General features: G+C 43.4%; 1 protein-coding gene and 1 pseudogene across 7 annotated transcripts in view; one reads left to right on the plus strand and one right to left on the minus strand.

Moving 5' to 3' along the window:
- The first annotated feature begins 385 nt into the window (after window positions 1–385).
- The window catches only part of PWWP2A (PWWP domain containing 2A), a 44766-nt gene continuing 24442 nt past the window's right edge, over window positions 386–20709 (plus strand). For 6 of the 7 annotated variants that reach the window (XM_062188733.1, XM_062188737.1, XM_062188735.1 and 3 more), the window contains exon 1: window positions 386–1036. In XM_062188733.1, coding sequence (XP_062044717.1) covers window positions 456–1036 — 581 coding nt within the window. In that variant the 5' untranslated portion in view covers window positions 386–455. Of the gene's footprint in view, window positions 1037–8785; window positions 8845–9441; window positions 9512–20709 lie in introns of those variants that run through there. The other variant, XM_062188734.1, reaches the window with a different exon arrangement.
- LOC133758189 (U6 snRNA-associated Sm-like protein LSm3) lies at window positions 11308–11610 on the minus strand (annotated as a pseudogene).

Below are 20709 nucleotides of genomic sequence, written 5' to 3' on the forward strand. Positions count from 1 at the left end.
ATTCTTTCCTTTCTACCACCTCTGAAGACCTGGCTCATAATGGGCAGGAGCTTAGGCCAACCGTAAAACTCCATTTTTTTCTTCCAGCCAATAGAAAGAGGTGATAAGTATAGGACTAAGCTTGTGTGACTTCCCCCGCCCCCTCGGGGCCCGCCCCGTCAGTCCTCCTCTTAGCTTCGACATTTGACAAGTCATCTGGCCAATGAGAAGTTGCTGTTCTGTGTGGGAAGGCGGGACTGAATAGACGATAGACGTCCCGTGCTGACCAATGGGCTATCAGAAGTGTTGGAGGGTGGTAGGATGGAACCAATGGCGCGGTGCCAATAACGAGCATCAGGGAAAGGGCGGGACAAAAGTGTTCGCGGGAGGGAGGGGAAGGCCCAGGGAACCAAGCAGCGTTGCTGCCGCCGCCGCAGCTGCAACCGGAGTTGGAGGAGGGAGAAGCCAGGAAGAAAATGGCGGCTGTGGCTGCAGAGGCGGCAGCGACTGCAGCGTCCCCCGGGGAGGGGGGCGCCGGCGAGGCCGAGCCGGAGATGGAGCCCATCCCCGGCAGCGAGGCCGGCACTGACCCCCTCCCGGTCACGGCCACTGAAGCGTCCGTGCCGGACGGCGAGGCAGACGGGCAGCAGTCAGCTCCTCAGGCCGACGACCCGCCGCTCCCGCCGCCGCCGCCGCCGCCAGGGGAGCTCGCCCGCAGCCCGGAGGCAGCGGGGCCGGAGCTCGAGGCTGAGGAGAAGCTGCCCGTCCGAGTTCCGGAGCCGGCGGCAGTTGCTCCTCAGGAAGGACCCGACCTTCCTCCCTCCCCTGCGCCGCCCGAGCAGCCCCCGGCTCCGGAGGAGCGCGAGGAGACGCCGCTGCCCCAGCCCGCAGCCCCGGCGCTCGTGCCGCCGGCGGGCGGGGACTCCGCGGTGTCGCAACTGATCCCGGGCTCAGAGGTGCGGGTCACGCTGGACCACATCATTGAGGACGCGCTCGTCGTGTCGTTCCGCCTGGGGGAGAAGCTCTTCTCAGGGGTCCTCATGGATCTGTCCAAAAGGTACCGCGCCCGCCCCCAACGCCCCTCGGGGCGCCCGGGTCCCCAGGGAGGGAGCCACCCTAGGCAGCCCCTGCACCCCGGGCTCCGGCGCCCCGCCGTCCTCGGGTCCTGCTCGGCGCGTGGCGCGCGCTCTGAGTGGGGCAGGCGCTCGAGTCCGGGAGAGGGCGGCGCCTGCCCCAGGTGGGCACCAGCCGGGGCAGGTGTGCCGCCGATCGTGGGGGGATTAGCGCGGTGCTGATGGACTTGCGGATCTCTCCTCCCACCCCCGGGCTCCTGCGGCTTCATCCCGGCTCCCCCATGTTGAGGCGGGTGGGCTAATGCAAAACGCAGATTTCTTTCTTTTTTTGCAGAGAGCAGGGTGCTGGGCGGGGGGAGATAGCTTGTGAGGCCACTTGTCGATTTGTCCTCCCTTAGCCTTTAACTTTAGCCTGGTTGGAGGGAAGGGGGTGTGTGCCTTGAGGTTCCTAAAAGGTTTTCCCTAACGCCTTACAGGTGGAAGAGCGTTTGTTAGAATGCAGCTTTTGACTGCCCTCCTTTAGTGTCAGAAGTGATTGCCCTTAGTTAACTGTTTCAGCAGGGAAACGTTTTTCTCATTTTAATGGTAGTTTTAAGAGAAGTCGAAAGAAGGGATCACACGCGTATAAACTTTACTGTCAAGGTCGTATGCATAAAAGCCTTTAAATGATTACTGTAGATAGCCTTTATGTGCTAAGGGCAGAGAAGGTTGAGTTCACCCACAAACCTCTGTCCTCAGTATATTTTTCATCATTTGGTTTAAAATGTTACAGGCACTGCTTTAAATAGGTGAAGAAGATAATCTGTTCTAAGTCTGGAGTTAAGTTAACCTTTTTATTTTCTTCTTTTGCAGATATGAAGTGCAGAGGCTCCCATTCACGGCTCTCCATTCTGTTTCCTGCAACAGCACACATGCTGATAATATCTCACCTGTTTGGAAGTGGCTTATTAGTACGTTTTGCTCTTAACTCCTCGCCTCCCGTTGAGTTACAGATCTTTTCCCATTCAGGAAAAAGCCAATTAAAATTCATATTGAAGAATGGTGCCTGGGGGAAAAGATGGGAGCTTATATTGTTACTCTGTGTTGTTTAATTTCAAGTTTGGTGTTTTCTTTTTTTTGGATTGGAACTTTAGTTCTTTTGTTTTAGTAGTTGGAAAGCAGAGTAAGACGAGTATGCTTTCTCCTGCTGTATTTAATAGAGCAAGGCCTTCAGTAGTGTGTGCTATTGGATCAAACAGAAGAGAATGCCAGTGACTGTAGGAGAATCTGGATTTCAAATCTGCAAAAGGAAGGTGCAAGAAGGTAAGTTGTTTTTGGAAATGGGATGGATAGTGGTCTCCTGTTTGGAGGGTTTAATTTTAAGATTTTCTCTGGCAGAGTATTGCAACATTGCACTTTGGTCAGTTTTGCTAACAGTTCCTAGAAACAGCACTTCGCTTTTGTCGAAGGAGCTATTCTTAGTATGAACCATGTGCATTTGAATGTTTTGAAATGAAGGAATCACATTTTCATAAAAAGCTTTTAAAGGAGTCCTGTCAACTTTTAATTAATGTATATTTACCAACTACATCTGTGTATAAGGCTTCCTAGGTTCTGGGTATAAAATGTTTGAGGTGTACTTCCTACTCTCTAGAAGCCTAGTGTATGGGAGATACCAGTCATAGAAATGGTATGAGAGTAAAACATCATGGCTTTAACATTTAGCTATTCAAGGAATTGTTAGCGGACCAATGATTGGCTATATTTCTCTTATTTGTAATTTAATATAATGTGGAAAAGTGGACCTACCAATATATTTTGTTATCTGTACATAGCTTGATTGAGTTCTTTCATGTTCAGTTCTATGGTTAAGGGGTGGATCTAGGACATAACTTTTTATAGATTCTACCAAGGCCACCACTATAAGGTACTCATCAGTTACTTTAAAAGTAATTTATATCCTATTTGAATTGGTTCCTGAATTAAACCTCTAGGTAAAATTAACAAGAGCTTCTTATTGAGTGCCTATAAAGCATCAAGCATTGTGTCACAACAGTCTTTATAACTGTGGTGATGTTTTTCTTGTATATAGGAGGAAATTGAGGTTCATTTAATTTTGCCATTTGGCTAGATTGTAAATGGCAAAGTCAGGATTCAAATGTAGGGTGATTTAATTCTAAAACCTATTGGTTTTTTACTTTGATTTTAAAAAGATAGTTGAGCTAGCAATTTTTTAAGTAGAAAGTAAAGAATTTTGTGTTTTCGAAATTTAGTACTTAACCTTGAATTCAATACCTATATAGGTTAATACAAAGGATTTGTATGTTGGAGTCAAGCAGATTTTTTTTTTAAAGGCATAAAGTAGAGAGAAAAGTAGTTCAATCCCAGATATGCCATCAAGGGCCTGTACTGGAATGGGTTGAATCTGGGAGCCAGGAACTCAATCCAGTTCTCACATGTGGGTGGCAGAAAACCAGTTACTGGAGCTGTACCATGCTGAGGTCTGTGAGCAGGAAGCTGGAGTCAGGAGCTAGAGCTGGGTACTGAACCCTGGTACTTTGAAATGGGACATGAGCATCTTAGCTGCTAAGCCAAACACCTGCCCTCAAGCAAATTTAAAAAAAAATTAGTTTTACTTATTTGAAAGGCAGAGACGGTGGGGAGAAAGAGGAGGGAGAGAGGCAGGTATCTTTCTGTTGCTGTTTCACTCCCCTTGTTTGGGGGCTGCGCCAAGCTGAAGCCAGGAACCAGGACCTCATTCTGGGTTTTACACATAGGTGAAAGGGACCCGAGTACTGGAGCCATCACCTGCTGCCTCCCAGGGTGCACCTTAGCAGGAATTTGGGTTTGGAAGCAAAACCAGAATGCAAATCCTCACACTCAGGGGATGCAAGTGTGTCCCAAGTTGAGCTTTTTTTTTTTCTTTTTTTAAGATTTTATTTATTTGAGAGGCAGAGATATAGACAGAAGAGGGGAGAGACTGGTTCACTTCCCGACTGTCTGCTATGGCTGGAGCTGGGCTAATCAAGCTGAGAGCTTCTTCTGGATCTCCCATGTAGGTGAAGGGGCCCAAGCACTTGGGCCTTTTTTTGCTGCTTTCCCAGGCCATAGCAGAGAGCTGGATGGGAAGTGGAGCAGCTGGGACTGGAACCAGCACCCATGTGGGCTGCTGGCACTGCAGGAGGCTTAGCCTACTACGCCACAGTGCCGGGCCCCCAAGCCAAGTTTTTAAGTAACATACCACCAGCAGATTTTTTAGTTAATATTGAAACTTCGGTCCTGAGAAACCCCATTTCCTTAGCTGAATATTAGGGAAGACAGTAAACTCTAGTTCTGGTTGTTGCTTTTCTAGTGAGATGGTCAGGAAAAAATTAACATTTGGGAAAATGGGTCAATGTATGCTTTTCGTAACACTGTAAAAGGAGCTAGTTCTGACATTATGGATAGTACAGAAATGCCTTTTGAAATCAGAAATGTCCATTGTGTGGGTTCCTAAAGCATAGGAAGTAGTATATGTGTGTGGATGATTAACAGGCTACTTTTGTAAGCATTGAAATGTTTCACTTCTGCGTTGAACACTTTTTTAAAAGATTTATTTATTTGAAAACGGTGATACAGAGAGAGATGCCAATCTTCCATCCACTGGTTCATACCTCAGATAGCTGCAATGGCTGGGGTGCTAGGGCTGGGGCAGGCCAAAGCCATATGGGTGGCAGGGGCCCAAGCACTTGGGCCATCTGCTGCTTTTCTCAGGTGCCTTAGCAGGGAGCCGGATTGGAAGTGATGCAGCCGCACTCTGGCACCCAGGTCGGATACTGGAACAGCAGGCGGAGGCTTAAGCTTCTGTGTAGCAGCACCAGCTCTGAATAACACATTTGTGAGGCAAGTTTTTTTCTTTTTGGAAAAAAGGAGCAAGGAACATGTAAATCAAGAAAGAAAAGGAAGTGGGATTAAATAGATGATTTAAAAAAAGATTTATTTACTTATTTGAAAGAGGTAGAGAGAAGATCTTTCAACTGCTGGTTGATGCCTCAAATGGCCCCAATGGCCTGGGCTAGACCAGGCCAATGCCAGCAGCCAGGAGCTTCCTCCAGGTCTCCCACATGGATAGCAGGGGCCAGACGCTTGGGCCATCTTTGGCTGCTTTTCCCAGGCCATTAACAGGATATTGGATTGGAAGTGGATCAGCTGGGACACGAACTGGTGCCCAAGTGGGATGCTGGCATCACAGGTGGTGGCTTTACTTGCTATACCACAATGCTGCCCCTTTTAAAATTTTAATTTATTTTCATTTATTTGATAAGGTAGAGACAGATCTTCGATCAGCTGGTTAGTTTCCCAAATACCCGTAAGAGCAGGTGGTAGGCCAGGCTGAATCCAGGAGCACAGGACTCAGTTTGGGTCTCCTGTGTTTGAGTGGCAGGGACCCAAGTACTTGAGTCATCATAGCTGCCTCCCAGGGCGCACATTAGTAAGAAGCTGGATTGGAAGTGAAGGTGGGATTCAAACCTGGGCATTATGGTAGGGGTAAGGGTGTCCCAAGTAGACTTACCTGCTGTGCCAAATGCTTGCCCCGAGTATTAGATTATTGACCAGAACAGAGTATTGGGTTACTCAGACTCTGAGTACTCCCTTTGACACTTTAAGCCAATTATTGTGCCCCTATTTTCACTAGGTCTTTTTTTTAAGAGTTATTTGTTTGAAAGGCAGAGTTATAGAGAGGCAGAGGCAGAGATGTCTTCGCTAGTTCATTCCCCAGATGGCCACAATGGCTTGAACTGTGCTGGTCTCCCACAAGGGTGCAGGGGCTCAAAGACATGGGCCATCTTGTACTGCTTTCCCAGAGCATAGGAGAGAGGTGAGGTGTCTCAAAAGTGGAGGAGCAGGGATTCGAACTGGCGCCGATATGGAATGCCAGCACTGCAGGCAGTGGCTTTACCCGCTACGCCACAGCGCAGGCCCCTTCACTATGTCTTAGGAGGTTAATACATTTGGCTTTGGGCAGTTCACTTTAACACAAACAAGGATCAGACCATGCCTAGGTCTGTATGTAGTCACATGCTGTGGACTGCACAGATGATTGATGGTCCTCTGAGATTGTATTGCCTAATGATGTTATAGCCACCTTAGTTTATGTAAGTGCACTCTGATGTTTGCACAGCAACCAGAATGACTAACTGTAGTTTTCAGATGTATTCTTGTCCTTATCTACACTGTATATGTAAAGTGAATAGAGTGATCAAGTGGCTTGATCTGTACCATCCTGGTTTTACTATACTACTTTTGTAGAAGAAGCTTGCATTGGCTCATAAATGATAGGGTCACTTTAAAAGTGAGGAATTTTTTTCATAAAGATTTATTTATTTGAAAGTCAGAGATAGGTATTGCAAATGCTGATTCACTCCCCCGGTGAGCACAGCAGCCAGGGTAGAGCCAACCTGAAGCCTGGAGAAAGAAACTTCTTCTAGGTCTCCCATGTGGGCAGGGTCCCAAACACTTGGGCCATCTTCCTCTGCTTTTCTCAGGCCATTAGCAGGGAGCTGTTTTGGAAGTTGTGAGCAGCTAGGACACAGACAAGCGCCCATATGGGATGCTGGTATTGGAGACAGTGGCTTTACCTGCTATGCCACAGTGCTGGCACTGATTCTTTGAGTATCTTTTTGAGTATATTTTGTTTAGCATAGCATTTGTTTGAAACAGAGTACCTTTAGGTGAAGCATGTATTTTCTTGCTCCTACATTTTTACTTCCACCTCTGTTCTCTAGTTTATTTTATATGCTTACTCCAGCTCATAAGAGTGCCTAGTGACAATTGTCTAATATGAGAAGAATCAACCTTACAAATTCAGTTGAGGTTTTCCTATTCTTGGATAATCAACCTTACAGATTCAGTTGAGGTTTTCCTCTTTATTCTTTTATCTTAAGTTTTTGTAATTTTTAAGAAAATGTTTACTATTTTCATCTACATTAAAGGCAGAGAGAGCACGAATGAGCTTCCATTGGCTTATTCACTCCCCAAGTGCCTACAAGAGCCAGGCCTGGGCCAGCCTGAAGCCAGGAGTCTGAAACTCTATTTAGGTCTCCCACATGAGTGACAGGTGCTTGAGCACTTGATCCAGTGGCTCCCAGGATGCATTAGCAGAGATCTGCAAACAGGCACTTTGGTATGACATGCAGGTGTCCCAGGTAGTGGCTTAACCCACTGTGCCACCATGCCTTCAGGTTGCTAAGCTGTCTTACTGATTGTTATAAGACAGTAATAAATCAGTGGTTGTACGGTATTTTTGTTGATTATGTAATGGAAAATGAACATGGATGAGTATATTGGCTGTTTTTATTTTTTGTTTAAAGATTTTATTTGTTTGAAAGGCAGTGTTACAGAGGGAGGAGATAGATTCCATCTGTTGATTCACACCCTAAGTGGCTGCAGTGGCTGAACCTGAGCCAATCTGAAGCCAGGAACTTCTTTTGGGTCTCCCACATGGGTGCAGGGGCCCAAACCCTTGGGCCATTTTCTGCTGCTTTTTCAGGCACATTAGTAGGAAGCTGGATTGGAAATGGAGCAGCTGGGACTCAAACCTGCACCCATATGGGATGGCAGTGTGGAGTGCTGGCCCCTGTATTGGCTCTTTTCAAAATCTGTCAACTGTTAGCCAAATGTATCATATCATATAAATGCCTCCGTTAGATTATTTTGAATAATTCCTTGGCATATCACTTTTTTTTTTTTTTTAAAGATTTATTTATTTTACTTCAAAGGCAGAGTTAGAGAGAGGTTGGTCTTTCATCAGTGGTTCACTCCCCAAATGGCCGCAATGGCTGGAGCTGCGCCAATCTGTAGCCAGGAGCTTCCTCTGGGCCTCCCACGTGGGTATAGGGGCCCAAGCACTTGGGCCATCTTCTACTGCTTTCCCAGGCCATAGCAGAGAGCTGGATTGAAGTGGAGCAGCTGGAACCCCAAATGGGATGCTGGCACTACGGGTGGCAGCTGTACCTGCTAGGCCACAGCGCTGGCCCCTGGCATATCACTTTACCCATAAATATTTCCGAATAGACTTCTAAAAAGATAAGTACTTAAACTATATCTATACTTGTGTTTCACACCTAAAATAGTAGGAACAATTCTTTTATCTAAGACATCTAGTCAGTGTTAAAACGTAACAAGCTGTCTAAAAATGAACACCTCAAGACTTATACTTTGTTAAAATTAGGATCTTGATAAAGTTCATACGTTGCAGTTGGTTGATTTACCCTTTAAAAATTTTATTTATTTGAGAAGCAGAGTGACAAAGATAGAGATACCTTCCCTGCACTGGTTCATTCACCAAATACCTGCAACAGGTAAGCCTGGACCAGGCTGAAGCCAGTAGCCTGAAACTGAGTCCGAGTCTGCTACATGTGTGGCAGGGACCCAGGTACTTGAGACATGACCTGCTGCCTTTTTGGGTGTACATTAGTAGGAAGCTGGATTGGAAGCAAAGGAGCTAGGAGTTGAACCAGGTACTGTGCTGTGAGATTCAGGTGTCCCAAGTTGTGGCTTAACTAGTGTGCCACAATGCCCACCCCTGATTGCTCTTAACTGTCCTTTCATCTATTGTTTGGCTATTACTTTTATTCCCTTACAATTTATTTGTTAAAACCTTTGGATTTTGTTTCATAGAATTTTCTATATCCTGGATATTTTCCCCCCAGTTCCATCCCCTTGGGTGCATTTCCGTGTCTTAAAATAGTTCTTTTTCCTTAGGAGCCAACTGAAGGTTCAGCAACCGCAGTCCTCTCAGGTCTTCTTTTGAAAGCCTCTTCCCTTGTTTTGGGTTAGTAGAAATGATTATGGATATCTTACCGCTAACAAACACTCAGACCTCTTGCTTAAACGCACCTCCATCCTTGGTATTTCCAAGCACAGGAAAATTTAATGAGTTAAGATGGTTTACAAAGGGCAAGATCCATCAGCCCAAGCTACTAAAAAGGTGGTTCTAAGTCTTCTCATCCATACCTGAAGGGACAGTATTTGCTGGAGACCAATTATTTCTCCCTGCACAGAGGGATTTTTCAAACTCTTCTTTATTCTCTACATATTAAAAAGTAGTTATATTTTGAAATCCTAAAAATCATTCTGAATCCATTTCTTTTGACTTGACCTGAGTTAAGGAATCATAAAGTTAAAGGTTATACCTAAAAATGCTTTTTAATTTTGTGATACATGCATATTAACAGGGGAGCTAGCTGTATTTTCAGACTGACCTTTTTACAAAATTGTATTTTGTGTGTATATTGGGGGGATTGTTAAATTAAGAATTGAGATGATTTCCTTTGAAAACTTCATATTTCACTAAGTGTTTAAAACAATTTGTAGCAAATTTGTTTTTTAAGGAAATATAAACCAAGACAATGATTTCTTTTCTTTACAGAGACCATGAAACGTATGGTGCAATAGCTCTACTTTTGGTGGGAAAAAAATACAGCCATTCTGGTGAAGCAGTGAGTAGTGGTATCAGTAGCTTATACTAAAGCATACAGGTTGAGAATTTAGGCATTCATACAGTAGTATGCTTGAATGATTGTGTTGAGTTGTACATATTTAAAGCAAATATTTTTTGGTGATTATTCTGCTTATAGCCCAAGATGTTAATCAAAAAGGTTCCTACAGTAAAATAGCAAGGAAACAAGTACCAGTCACTTTCTGACCCAGACAGCTGAAGCTTACCCACTATACTGTATTGAGAGTAACTGTTTCATCCATCTTTCACTAACCTGGCATTTACCCTTTTGGAAGTGATTAGTTTATGGGCATAAAAACCTGGTTTGAGTGTAAAGGATTCTGTAACATGGTGTTAAATAACACTTTATAAGTAGGTTTTAGATACTAGATAACTAGATGTGTTATGCAAAAACTATGCCTGGCAAGTTTTATTGGTCTTGGGGTTTCTAATAAGGTTAATTTGCAATCTTATATGTCAATAAGACTTGAGTCACTGTGCTGTTTTAAAGTAAAGCTTTCAAGAAACTAGATCCGTTCTTCCTAATATCAGCTTTTCTGTGAGAGTAATTAAAAAGTTTGTATATTATGTGCTGATAGCCCGGTTTGATGCATATTGATAAAAAATGAAAGATGTTATTAGTAATTTGTGCCTACAAAATGGTAATTTTTTCTCAGTATTTATTGTCCCAGTCCTTCTTAAATCCCTAAATTCAGAAATAACTAACTGGTAGAAAACAAGCTTGCTATAGTGGCAGGTCTTAAAGTAAGTGGAGGCTAAATTACATTCTGGGTAGATTTGATGTAGAATGCTTTGGCTAATTACTTTAGGGCGATGTTTTTCAAAACATGTTCATAGATTTCTGAGCCCTACCCCATTTACATTTAAACACAGTGATTCTAATGCTGTTGATTTTTGGATCGCTTTTGAAGACAGCCGATTTATAGATAGAGAAAAGGAGAATGATAAATTAAAAAAAAATTTTTTTTTAAATATGTATTGAATGCTGAGAGAGAAATATCTTCGATTTACTGGTTTATTCCCTACATGCCCGCAACAGCTGGGCCTGGATCAGGCCAAAGAGGAGCCTGGAACTCCATCTGGATCTCCCATGTAGTAGTGGCAGGAGCCCAAATACTACATCTGCTGCTTCCCAGGGTGCATTAGCAGGAAGCCTCACTAGAAGCTGCGGTACTGAGACATGAACTGGCACTCTAAGCCAACCAGTGGCCTAACCGGCTGAGCCAAAATGGCACGCCCCAAATGATAAATTTCTTAAACCAGAATTGGGAAGTTTTAGAATAGGGTCTAATCACAGACTAAACAATGCATGGAGCATGGGCAGCTTGGGTAGTAGGTTTAGATCCTTATTGTAGAATTGAAAATTAAGCTTGCAAATAGTTTCTTAAATTTTTTTGTGCACTGCAAGTTTACATAGTCCATAAATTTCATCTCTTTGCATTTGAAACAATTTTATATAGTCAAGTTACTATAGCTTTTTTTTTTTTTTTTTTAGCCTTTTAAAGCTTATAATACTTAGTTTTACCTTCTCTCTGTTTCTATTAAGAATAATGCCAAGCTTTATTTCTGCATCTTGGTGACCACAATTATTAGAAGGGCTTGGGAAAAATAAAACTGCCATTTAGATTAAACGGTTCTAAATTATCTGCAAGTCAGCATTTCAGGAGAAGAAACCTTGTGTCATTTTAAAGTATCAAGTTGTGTGCAAATTTTGAATGTCTTACAAGTTTAAAGATAGGAAGTCTACTATTTTCTGTGCAGGGTAAATTCTTTGTTTCAGCCAATTGTGAATGTAGGGGCAAGTAGTACACCACCATCTGCCTGGACAAAGAACCCTGGAATATTACATTTGTTGATTTATATATCTTCTCATATGTTTGTTCATCACTTCCTGTGGTAGTCGTAGTTTGCTTGACATCTCCAGAGTATTATATTTAAATATTGATTGTAAATATGTAATCTGCCTTGAAACTCTTGGCCATTTCTCATTTTCGCATGAATGTGCTCATCTAGGCCCAGCCTGATGGGAGCCAGTGGCTGCACAGTGTTGGTAGTGTGTTGCTGATCACAATCCGGCATGTTTTCAGACTTCACTTTCTATACTTAATAATAGCTACTGTGTTTTTCCATTTCAGTGCTGGGTCCTGTGTCAAGCAGTTTGTATACATTGTTTCATTTTACTCTGGAAAGTCCAGTGAAGTAAATTTTATTAATTCCCATTTCATGGACTGGTTTTGGAAATTAAGTAAATAGCCTAAAGTTATACATGGGAGGTAAGGCAAGTATATATTCAAGATTCCCTTTTGAATGGTAATTTTGTAAGATTTGAAAACATCCCCATTCTGATTAAAAAGTACTTACCTGTATTTTTTTTTTTTTTTTCTAAGATTAATTTATTTGAGAGGCAGAGTTACAGAGATAGAGAGGTCTTCTACCCACTGGTTTACTCCCCAGGTGGCCTCAATGGCTGGAGCTGGACTGAGCCAAAGCCATTAGCTTTTTCTGGGTCTCCCATATGTGCAGTGCCCCAGACTCTTGGGCTGTCCTCCACTGCATTCTTAGACCCTTAGCAGAGAGCTGGATCAGAAGTGGAGCGGCTAGGAGCTGAACCAATGGCCATATAGGATGCCACACTGCAGGTGGGGCTTAAACATTGTGGAGTATGCCACAAGACCAGTCCCACTTAAATGTATTTTACCATTACCATTTAGTTTATGGTTTGGTGGGAAGTTAACCTGGTTGTTGGAAATAATAGACTTTTCTGTTTCTCATCCACCCAGAACAGCTATTTGCTTTAAACATATTAATCTTCTGTTTGGTGAAGTATTCATCATATAGTCATATGAACCTGGGTCTTAAATTAGATAACATTCTTTTTTTTTTTTTTTTTTTTGATAGAGTGGATAGTGAGAGAGAGACGGAGAGGAAGGTCTTCCTTTTTGCCGTTGGTTCACCCTCCAATGGCCGCTGAGGCCGGTGCATCTCGCTGATCCGAAGCCAGGAGCCAGGTGCTTCTCATGGTCTCCCATGTGGGTGCAGGGACCAAGGACTTGGGCCATCCTCCACTGCCTTCCCGGGCCATAGCAGAGAGCTGGCCTGGAAGAGGGGCAACCGGGATAGAATCCGGCGCCCCAACCAGGACTAGAACCCGGTGTGCCAGCGCCGGAAGGCGGAGGATTAGCCTGTTAAGCCACAGCGCCGGCCAAATTAGATAACATTCTGTTTTGCTTTAGTTGACTTAGTCCTAGCAGTAGTGAAGTACAGAAGAGGAAGTACAGATTGTCAACTTCAGTGCTTATTCAGCACAAATCAATGTTCACTAAATGCTAAATGACTGAATTTGAAAAGAATTTTGAAAGGTTTATGTATTTGAAAGGTAGAGTGATGGACAGTAGGTTGACAGAGATTGATCTTCTGTTAGCTGGATCACTCCCCAAATGACCACAATAGCCATGGCTAGGCCAGGCTGAAGTCAGGAGCCAGGAACTCCATCTGAGTCTTGGGTGTGGGCCATTATCTCCTGCCTCCCAGGTGCATTAACCAGAAGCTGTATCAGGAGAGACTTGACTTATTTTATTTGAAAGGAAGAGTTAGAGAAAGTCTTCCATCTGCTGGTTCACTTCCCAAATGGCCACAGTGGCCGGAGCTGAGCCAATCCAAAGCCAGGAACTGAGTCTCCTTCAGGTGCAGGGGCTCAATGACTTGAGCCGTCTTCTGCTGCTTTCCCAGGCTATAGCAGAGAGCTGGATCAGAAGTGGAGCAGCCGGAATTGGAACCGGCGCCCCTATCAGATGCTGGCACTGCAGGGGGCAGTTTTACCTGCTACGCCACAGCACCGGCCCCCAAGATTCATTTTCAGTTAACTTCATACACAGAAGAACAACTCTGTACTAGGTAATGATTTCAACATTTTGCACACACATGCATGCAAAAAAAAAAAAAAAAAAAACAAAACAAAACTGAGAACTAGTTTTACAGTTAACTCTCCTATTACAACTCATTGAGGACAGAGGTCCTGCATGGGGAGTTAGGGCACAGTGACTCCTGTTGTTAATTTAACAATTAACACTCTTATGTATGACCTCAGTGACCACCTGAGGCTCTTGACATGAGCTGCCTAGGTTAATGGAAGCCTTTTGAATCCACAAACTCTGTCAGTATTTAGACAAGGTCATAAGCAAAGTGGAAGTTCTCTCCCTTTAGAGAAAAGTACATCCTTCTTTGGCCACTTTCCACTGTGGTCTCACAGAGAACCTTTATGTTGAACATTTTTTTTGCTGCAGTGTCTTGGCTTTGCATTCCTAAAATGGTCTCACAGGCTTTTCAGCCAGACCAGGAAGCCTTAAGGGCTGATTCTGAGGTCAGAGTATTACTTAAAGCAATTGTCATTCTGTGAGTCTGCTGAGTGGACTGCTTCCCATGTTGGAACATTCTCTCCTTTTTAATTCTATCTATTATTATTACCAGACACTTGAGTAAACTATTTTAAAAGATTGCGGAAAAATATTTTTTTTCCCAATTTTGTTTTATTTCTTTGAAAGAGATGGAGATCTATTCATTGAGTCATTCCTCAAATGCCTGCAATATCCAGGGTTGGGCCAGGCTGAAGTTGGGAGCTAGGAACTCAATCCTCATCTCCCACGTGGGTGGCAGTTGTCACCAAAGTACTTGAACAACCACTTCTGCTTCCCTAGGGTGTGCATTATCAGGAAGCTAGAGCTGGGATTTGAACACAGTTATCTAATATATGATATAGGTGTCCCAAGAAGTGTATGAACTGCTATGGCACATACCCACATGTGAGTAAAATTCTTGTGGTCAGGAAGGTGTTCTCTGGAATCTTTAATATAGTCCTTTTCTCCATTTATTCATTTATTGATTTTTTAAAAATTTTATAATCTATTTATTGGTTAGAGAAGTGTAACTCCCATCTGCTTGTTGATTCCCCAAACCCCTGTAATAGCCAGGGCTGGGCCAGGCCAGTGCGAGGAGCCTGGAACTCAGTCTCATGTGTTTAGCAGAGACCCAAATACTTGGACTGTCTTCTAAAGATTCCTGGGATTCACATTAGCAGGAAGCTGGAATTGGGAGTACAGCTGATACTCAAACTCAAGCACTCTACATAGAATTTCTTTCTTTTTTTTTTTTTTTCTTCCTTTTGAGAGATTTATTTATTTCCGAAGCAGAGTGACAGAGGGAGAGAGATCTTCCATACACTGGTTTATTCCCCAATGCCTTCAACAGCCAGGGCTGGTCCAGGCTGAAGCCACAAGCCAGGAACTTTATCAGGTCTCCCATGTGGGTGGCAGTGACCCAAGAGTCTGTGTACTATGATAAGTACTTACTTATCATAGGTTCTTTCTTAATTGAGATGGCCATTCTATTAAGAATCCAAAAAGCTTTGAAACCTGAGTTTTTTTGGTGGTAAAACTTAACCTGACCTGAAATGATATAAGGCTATTCTATTTAACTATCCCCTTTAGTGTGAATGTACTTTGATTTCACTGCTGAAATTTTTTTTTTTTTTTTGACAGGCAGAGTGGATAGTGAGAGAGAGAGACAGAGAGAAAGGTCTTCCTTTTTGCTGTTGGTTCACCCTCCAGTGGCTGCTGCGGCTGGCACATCTCGCTGATCTGAAGCCAGGAGCCAGGTGCTTCTCCTGGTCTCCCATGCGGGTGCAGGGCCCAAGGACTTGGGCCATCCTCCACTGCCTTCCCGGGCCATAGCAGAGAGCTGGCCTGGAAGAGGGGCAACCGGAATAGAATCCGGCACTCCGACCGGGACTAGAACCCGGTGTGCCGGCGCCGCAAGGTGGAGGATTAGCCTGTTAAGCCACAGCGCTGGCCATCACTGCTGAAATATTAATAGGCTTGATAATGTGGTGCTTAGTATCTTCTGAAAACCAGAAAAATTGTGTATTCTGAAAGCTGTTTCCACAGCATTCAGAAAAGAGCATGTGAACTTATTTCCGTTAGTAAAAAAGCAGAGGTGGAAAGGGAAGAGGTTAAGTAACTTGTCGAGCTGAGGGGAGGCTGTAGTCAGCATCCTGGCTGGGCTGACTTCCTGGATTCATATCCTGGCTGTCTAGCTTACTGACTCTGTGATCTTGGGATGGTCACTCAACCTCTGTGCTTCAGTTCTCTCTGCTACAGAATGGACCTAGGAATAGTACCTTACTAATAGGAGTGCTATGGTGATTAAATATTGAATTTAACTAAGTGTGTTTTTAGTACCTAGTACCTACTAAGTGCTATGTTAATATTTTGTGAAATAGGTAATAAGTGACAAAACTGGATGAATGTGATAACGTCTCTTGTGGTTACTTAGTGTGAGTTTTCTTGAATATCCACTCAACCTGTTGTACTGTGGTGTATAGTAGAGTCTGTATCTTTAAAATGCTTTGAAAGGATCTATAGATGCTTAAGTAATACTGGCAAAGTATAACTTCCCCGTTTGAGTAAAAAAAGATGACACTTAGATTTTAGTAGGGAATGAGGTAGGAAGAGTTGTTTGCAAAATGAAAGTATGGGTTTTTCTCAGCGTTTTCTTACTGCCAGCACTTCAGGGGGGGATTTCTTGTGGGAAAACGATGAATTTTGTCTCGAAGAGAAGGTTATAGTCTAATTGGTAAATTTGGTTCTTATATTCTGTCTTCTGTATGCTTTTAAGCATAATTTTGAAGGGCTTACCTTTGAGAATGACACATTTCAAAGAAAGGGAAAGGTTTTTTTTTTTTTTTTTTGACAGGCATAGTGGACACACACAGAGAGAGAAAGGTCTTCCTTCCTTTGGTTCACCCCGCAATGGCCTCTGCAGCTGGCTGCGCTGATCCGAAGCTAGGAGCCAGGTGCAAACACTTGGGCCATCTTCTACTGCTTTCCCTGGCACATGCGGAGGGAGCTGGGTCAGAAGGGGAGCAGCTGGGACTCGAACTGGTGCCCATATGGGATGCCAATGTTGCAAATGGTGGCTTTACCCACTATGACACCACGCTGGCCCCTACCTTTATTTTAATGCTTGTTTAAGTCTCAATCCTCACCAACATTCATTTAATTTTATTTCTATTTATTTGAAAAGCACAGAGACAGTGGTTTATTCCCTAAATGTCTATAACAGATGGGGCTGGGTCAGGCCAAAGGTAAGAGCTAAGGACTCAATGATGGCTCTTTCATATGGGTAGAACCCAGTTACTGGAGTCATCCCTGTTTACCTCTCAGGGAGCTCATCAGAAGAAGCTGGAATTGAAAGTGGGGTCTTGCCTTGACCCAGGCACTTAAAGTACAACTTTAGTATATAGTGATTCTTCTCACCATATCCGCCCTTCCACCCATACTCCCACCCCTCCTCCTCCCTCTCCTATTCCCAGTCCCATTCTCCACTAAGATCCATTTTCAGTTAACTTAATACAAATACACAGAAGACTAACTGCATACTAAGTAAAGAATTCAACAGTTTGCACACAAAAAAAAATTGTTCATCAACAGTTGAGACAAGGGCTGTTCAAAGTCATTGCATCTCGAAGTTAATTTCACTTTTTTTTTTAGAAACGTAATTAACTTTAAAGAAGCACCCAAGATTGATACATGTTTTACAAGCACTTAGACATAACTATAACTTATGAGTCATAAGACTATCCTCCACTTAATGCATTAAAAGAAAGTAAGTCTTTGAGGATGAGTTTTATTATTAACTAAAGAGTCAACTAAGAAAACAAGCGATGGAGTTGGACACTTGGGCATAACTAAAACTTAGGAGACATAAGAATATCCTCCACTTAATACCCTAAATGAAATAAATCTTTGAGAACAAATTTTACTGTTAACTCTCGTAATACAACTCTCTGAGGACAGAGGTCCAGCATGGGAATTTAGTGCACAGTATCTTTTTATTTTAAAATAATCTCAAATGTAGAGAACTCTTGTGCTTTTAAATTTTATTTTTATTTATTTGAAAAGCAGAGTGACAAACAGATCAAGATCTTTCATCTATTGGTTCAATTCCCAGTGGCCCGCAATAGCCAGGTTTGTGTCAGACTGAAGCCAGAAACCAGCAGCTCTATCTGGGTCTCCCTGTGGGTGTCAAGGACCCAGTACTTGGGCCATCATTTGCTGCCTCCCAGCATGTGTAGTAAGCTGGATTGGAAGCAGACGTGGGAGTCAATCCCAGACACTCCAGTAGGTTATGCTGGTGTTTTTAGCTGTCAACCACAATGCCTGTCCCTCTTGTAAGCTGCTTATCTAGAGCCATGAATTTTTAGTGTTTTGCTGCACAGAGAGAAGGAAAGGCAGAGAGAGAGAGCTAGGTCTTCCTGCTGGTTCACTCCCCAATTGGCCACAACAGCTGGAGCTGTGTCAGTCCAAAGCCAGGAGCCAGGAGCTTCTGGGTCTCCCATTTGGGTGCAGGGGCCCAAGGACTTGGGCCATCTTCTTATTGCTTTCCCAGGCCATAGCAGAAAGCTGGATCAGAAGTGGAGCAGCTGGGACTCGAACCATATAGGATGCCAGCACTGCAGGCGAGGCTTTACCAGCTACACCCACACAGCTACACACACAGCGCCGGCCCCATATTTTGCTACATTTTTGATCACTCTCCATGTAAACATTTTTTTCTTTATTATTGGAGAGTAGGTTGAAAACATCATTCTCTTTTACCCTACCCCTTATACTTCAGCATTTGCTTCCTAAGATCAACGATACTTTCTGGCAGAACTGCTAGTTTTCAAACTCAGGAAGCATTGATAAGAGTTCTTTTACCTAATTTATAGCCTATATTTCATTTTATTAATTTTTCCAATAAAAACTTCCTTTGAAGCTTTTTTTCTTCCAGTAAATGGAGAAGGAAAACATTTAACATTCAATTGTAATATAACGTGGATGTTATATAAAGAGAGTTCCCCAGTTCAGTGTGTCTGATGTTTGGTCCTGTGAGGCTTAGGTTACACAGGCTGTGTGGTGTCCTGAGGGTGCTGTCACCTTTGACTGTCCCTCCTGTTAAGTGCTTTCCTGTTTCTCTACAGTATTTGTTACATACCTTGAACTAATTAATAATTTTATCATCACGCAAGCATATTGTCTCTGATAAAACTTTTCAAAGTGTTTACCTAAATAAAGGAAAAGGTTTTTTTGATTGTGTTAAAAAAAACACATGACATGAATATGCTATTTTTTTGAAGGATTGATGTATTTATTTGAAAGGCAGAGTTACAGAGAGGCAGAGATGGAGAGAGAGAATCTTTGATCTGTTGGTTCACTCCCCAGATGACCACAACTGCTGAAGCTCAGCCAATCTGAAACCAAGAGCTTCTTCAGGGTCTCCCACAGGGGTGCAGGGGTTCAAGGACTTGGGCCATCTTCTGCTTTCCCAGGCCATAGCAAAGAGCTGGACCAGAAGTGGAACTGCCAAGACTTGAGCTGGCGCCCATATGGGATGCTAGTGCCAAAGGTGGAAGCTTAGACACTACGTATGCCACAGCGCCGGCCCCATAAATGTACTGTGTTAACCATTAAGTATACAGTTAAGTAGTGTTACGTACATTCACATTGATGTTCAGTGTGTCTCCAGAACTTTTTCATCTATTAAAATGAAATACAACACTGATTAAATAACAGTCACCGCAGGAAACACCCTAGTTTCTGGTAGTCATCATTTTATAGCAGTTTGTATCAATTTGAGTAGTTTCCAGTCTTTCATGTCATATATTCCAAGACCCCCGTAGATGCCTGAAAAACAGTCTTATATCAGAACTACAAAAAGTTTGAAAAGTTTGAATTAAAAAGATAGGCTTATTTTGCTGCAAAAAATTTAAAATTCAGAGTAGGCATTTAACGTACTGGTTGACTCAGGGTGCCTTGGTTTGATTCCTGGCTCTAGCTCCTGACTCAAACTTCCTTCTAATGCAGACCCAGGGAGGTACTGTGGATAGCTCAAGTAATTGGGTTCCTGTCACCCACATAGGAGACCTGGATTGTGCTCCTCCTGTGGACTTGGGGCTGGCCTAGCCATGGCTCTTGAGGGCATTTGGGCATTGAACCAGCCAGTGCTGTTTGTCTCTTTCTATGTCTTTGCCTCTAAGTAAGTAAGTGATGATAAAAATTTCTTTGAAGGGCTAGCACCATGGCTCACTAGGCTAATTCTCCACCTGCGGTGCCGGCACCCTGTGTTCTGGTCCCGGTTGGGGCGCCGGATTCTGTCCTTGTTGCTCCTCTTCCATTCCAGCTCTCTGCTGTGGCTGGGGAGTGCAGTGGAGGATGGCCCAAGTGCTTGGGCCCTGCACCCGCATGGGAGACCAGGAGGAAGCACCTGGCTCCTGGCTTTGGATCAGTAGAGCACACCAGCCACAGCGGCCATTTGTGGGGGGTAAACCAATGGAAGGAAGACCTTTCTCTCTCTCTCACTGTCCACTCTGCCTGTCAAAAAAAAAAATTCTTTGGAAATCCAGTTACAGTTTTTTGATAGTGTTCATTTTTCACGAACTTCAAAAAATTTTCATTTTTTTTTTAAGTTTTGGGTTTTTTGTTTGAGAGGCAGAGTTACAAATTCAAAGGGAAAGACAGAGCTTCCATCTTCTTTTCACTCCCCAGCTCGCTGCAACAGCCCGGGCTGTGTCAGGATGAAGTGTGGAGCTGAGAGCTTCTTCTGGGTCCCCTGTTTGGGTGCAGAGGCCCAAGCACTTGGGCCATCTTCCACTGCTTTCGTGGGCACATTAGCAGGGAACTGGACTGAAAGTACAGCTGCTGGGTCTCTTAGCAGCGCCCATGTGAGAGTGCAAGCTGAGCCTTAACCTGCTACACCACAGTGCCAGTCCCACATGTATTTTCTTCGAGACACTTGGGATGTGGGTATCACAACAGGCAGCTTAACTGCCAGGACAAGTGCTTGCCCCTTCTGGAAGTTGTTGAAAATTCTCTCTATATATTATGTTTTTTCCTATATATTCATGCCTATAATAGTCCCATTTATAATTAGGCACAGTAAGAGATTTACAACTAATAGAACAATTATAGAAATACACTCTAATGAAATTTACTTAAAACTTAGGTATTATTTCTGGAACTTTGCTTAGACTTTTGGACTGTGGTAAGTGAAATACCAGATTAGTTGGGATTACTGTAATTTAAATTCCTTATGTAAGTGCACTCATACTACCATGATGCTCTCAAGACTACTCATCCACGTTGT

Source organism: Lepus europaeus, chromosome 4, assembly GCF_033115175.1.
Source record: "Lepus europaeus isolate LE1 chromosome 4, mLepTim1.pri, whole genome shotgun sequence".
Lineage (NCBI taxonomy): Eukaryota > Metazoa > Chordata > Mammalia > Lagomorpha > Leporidae > Lepus > Lepus europaeus.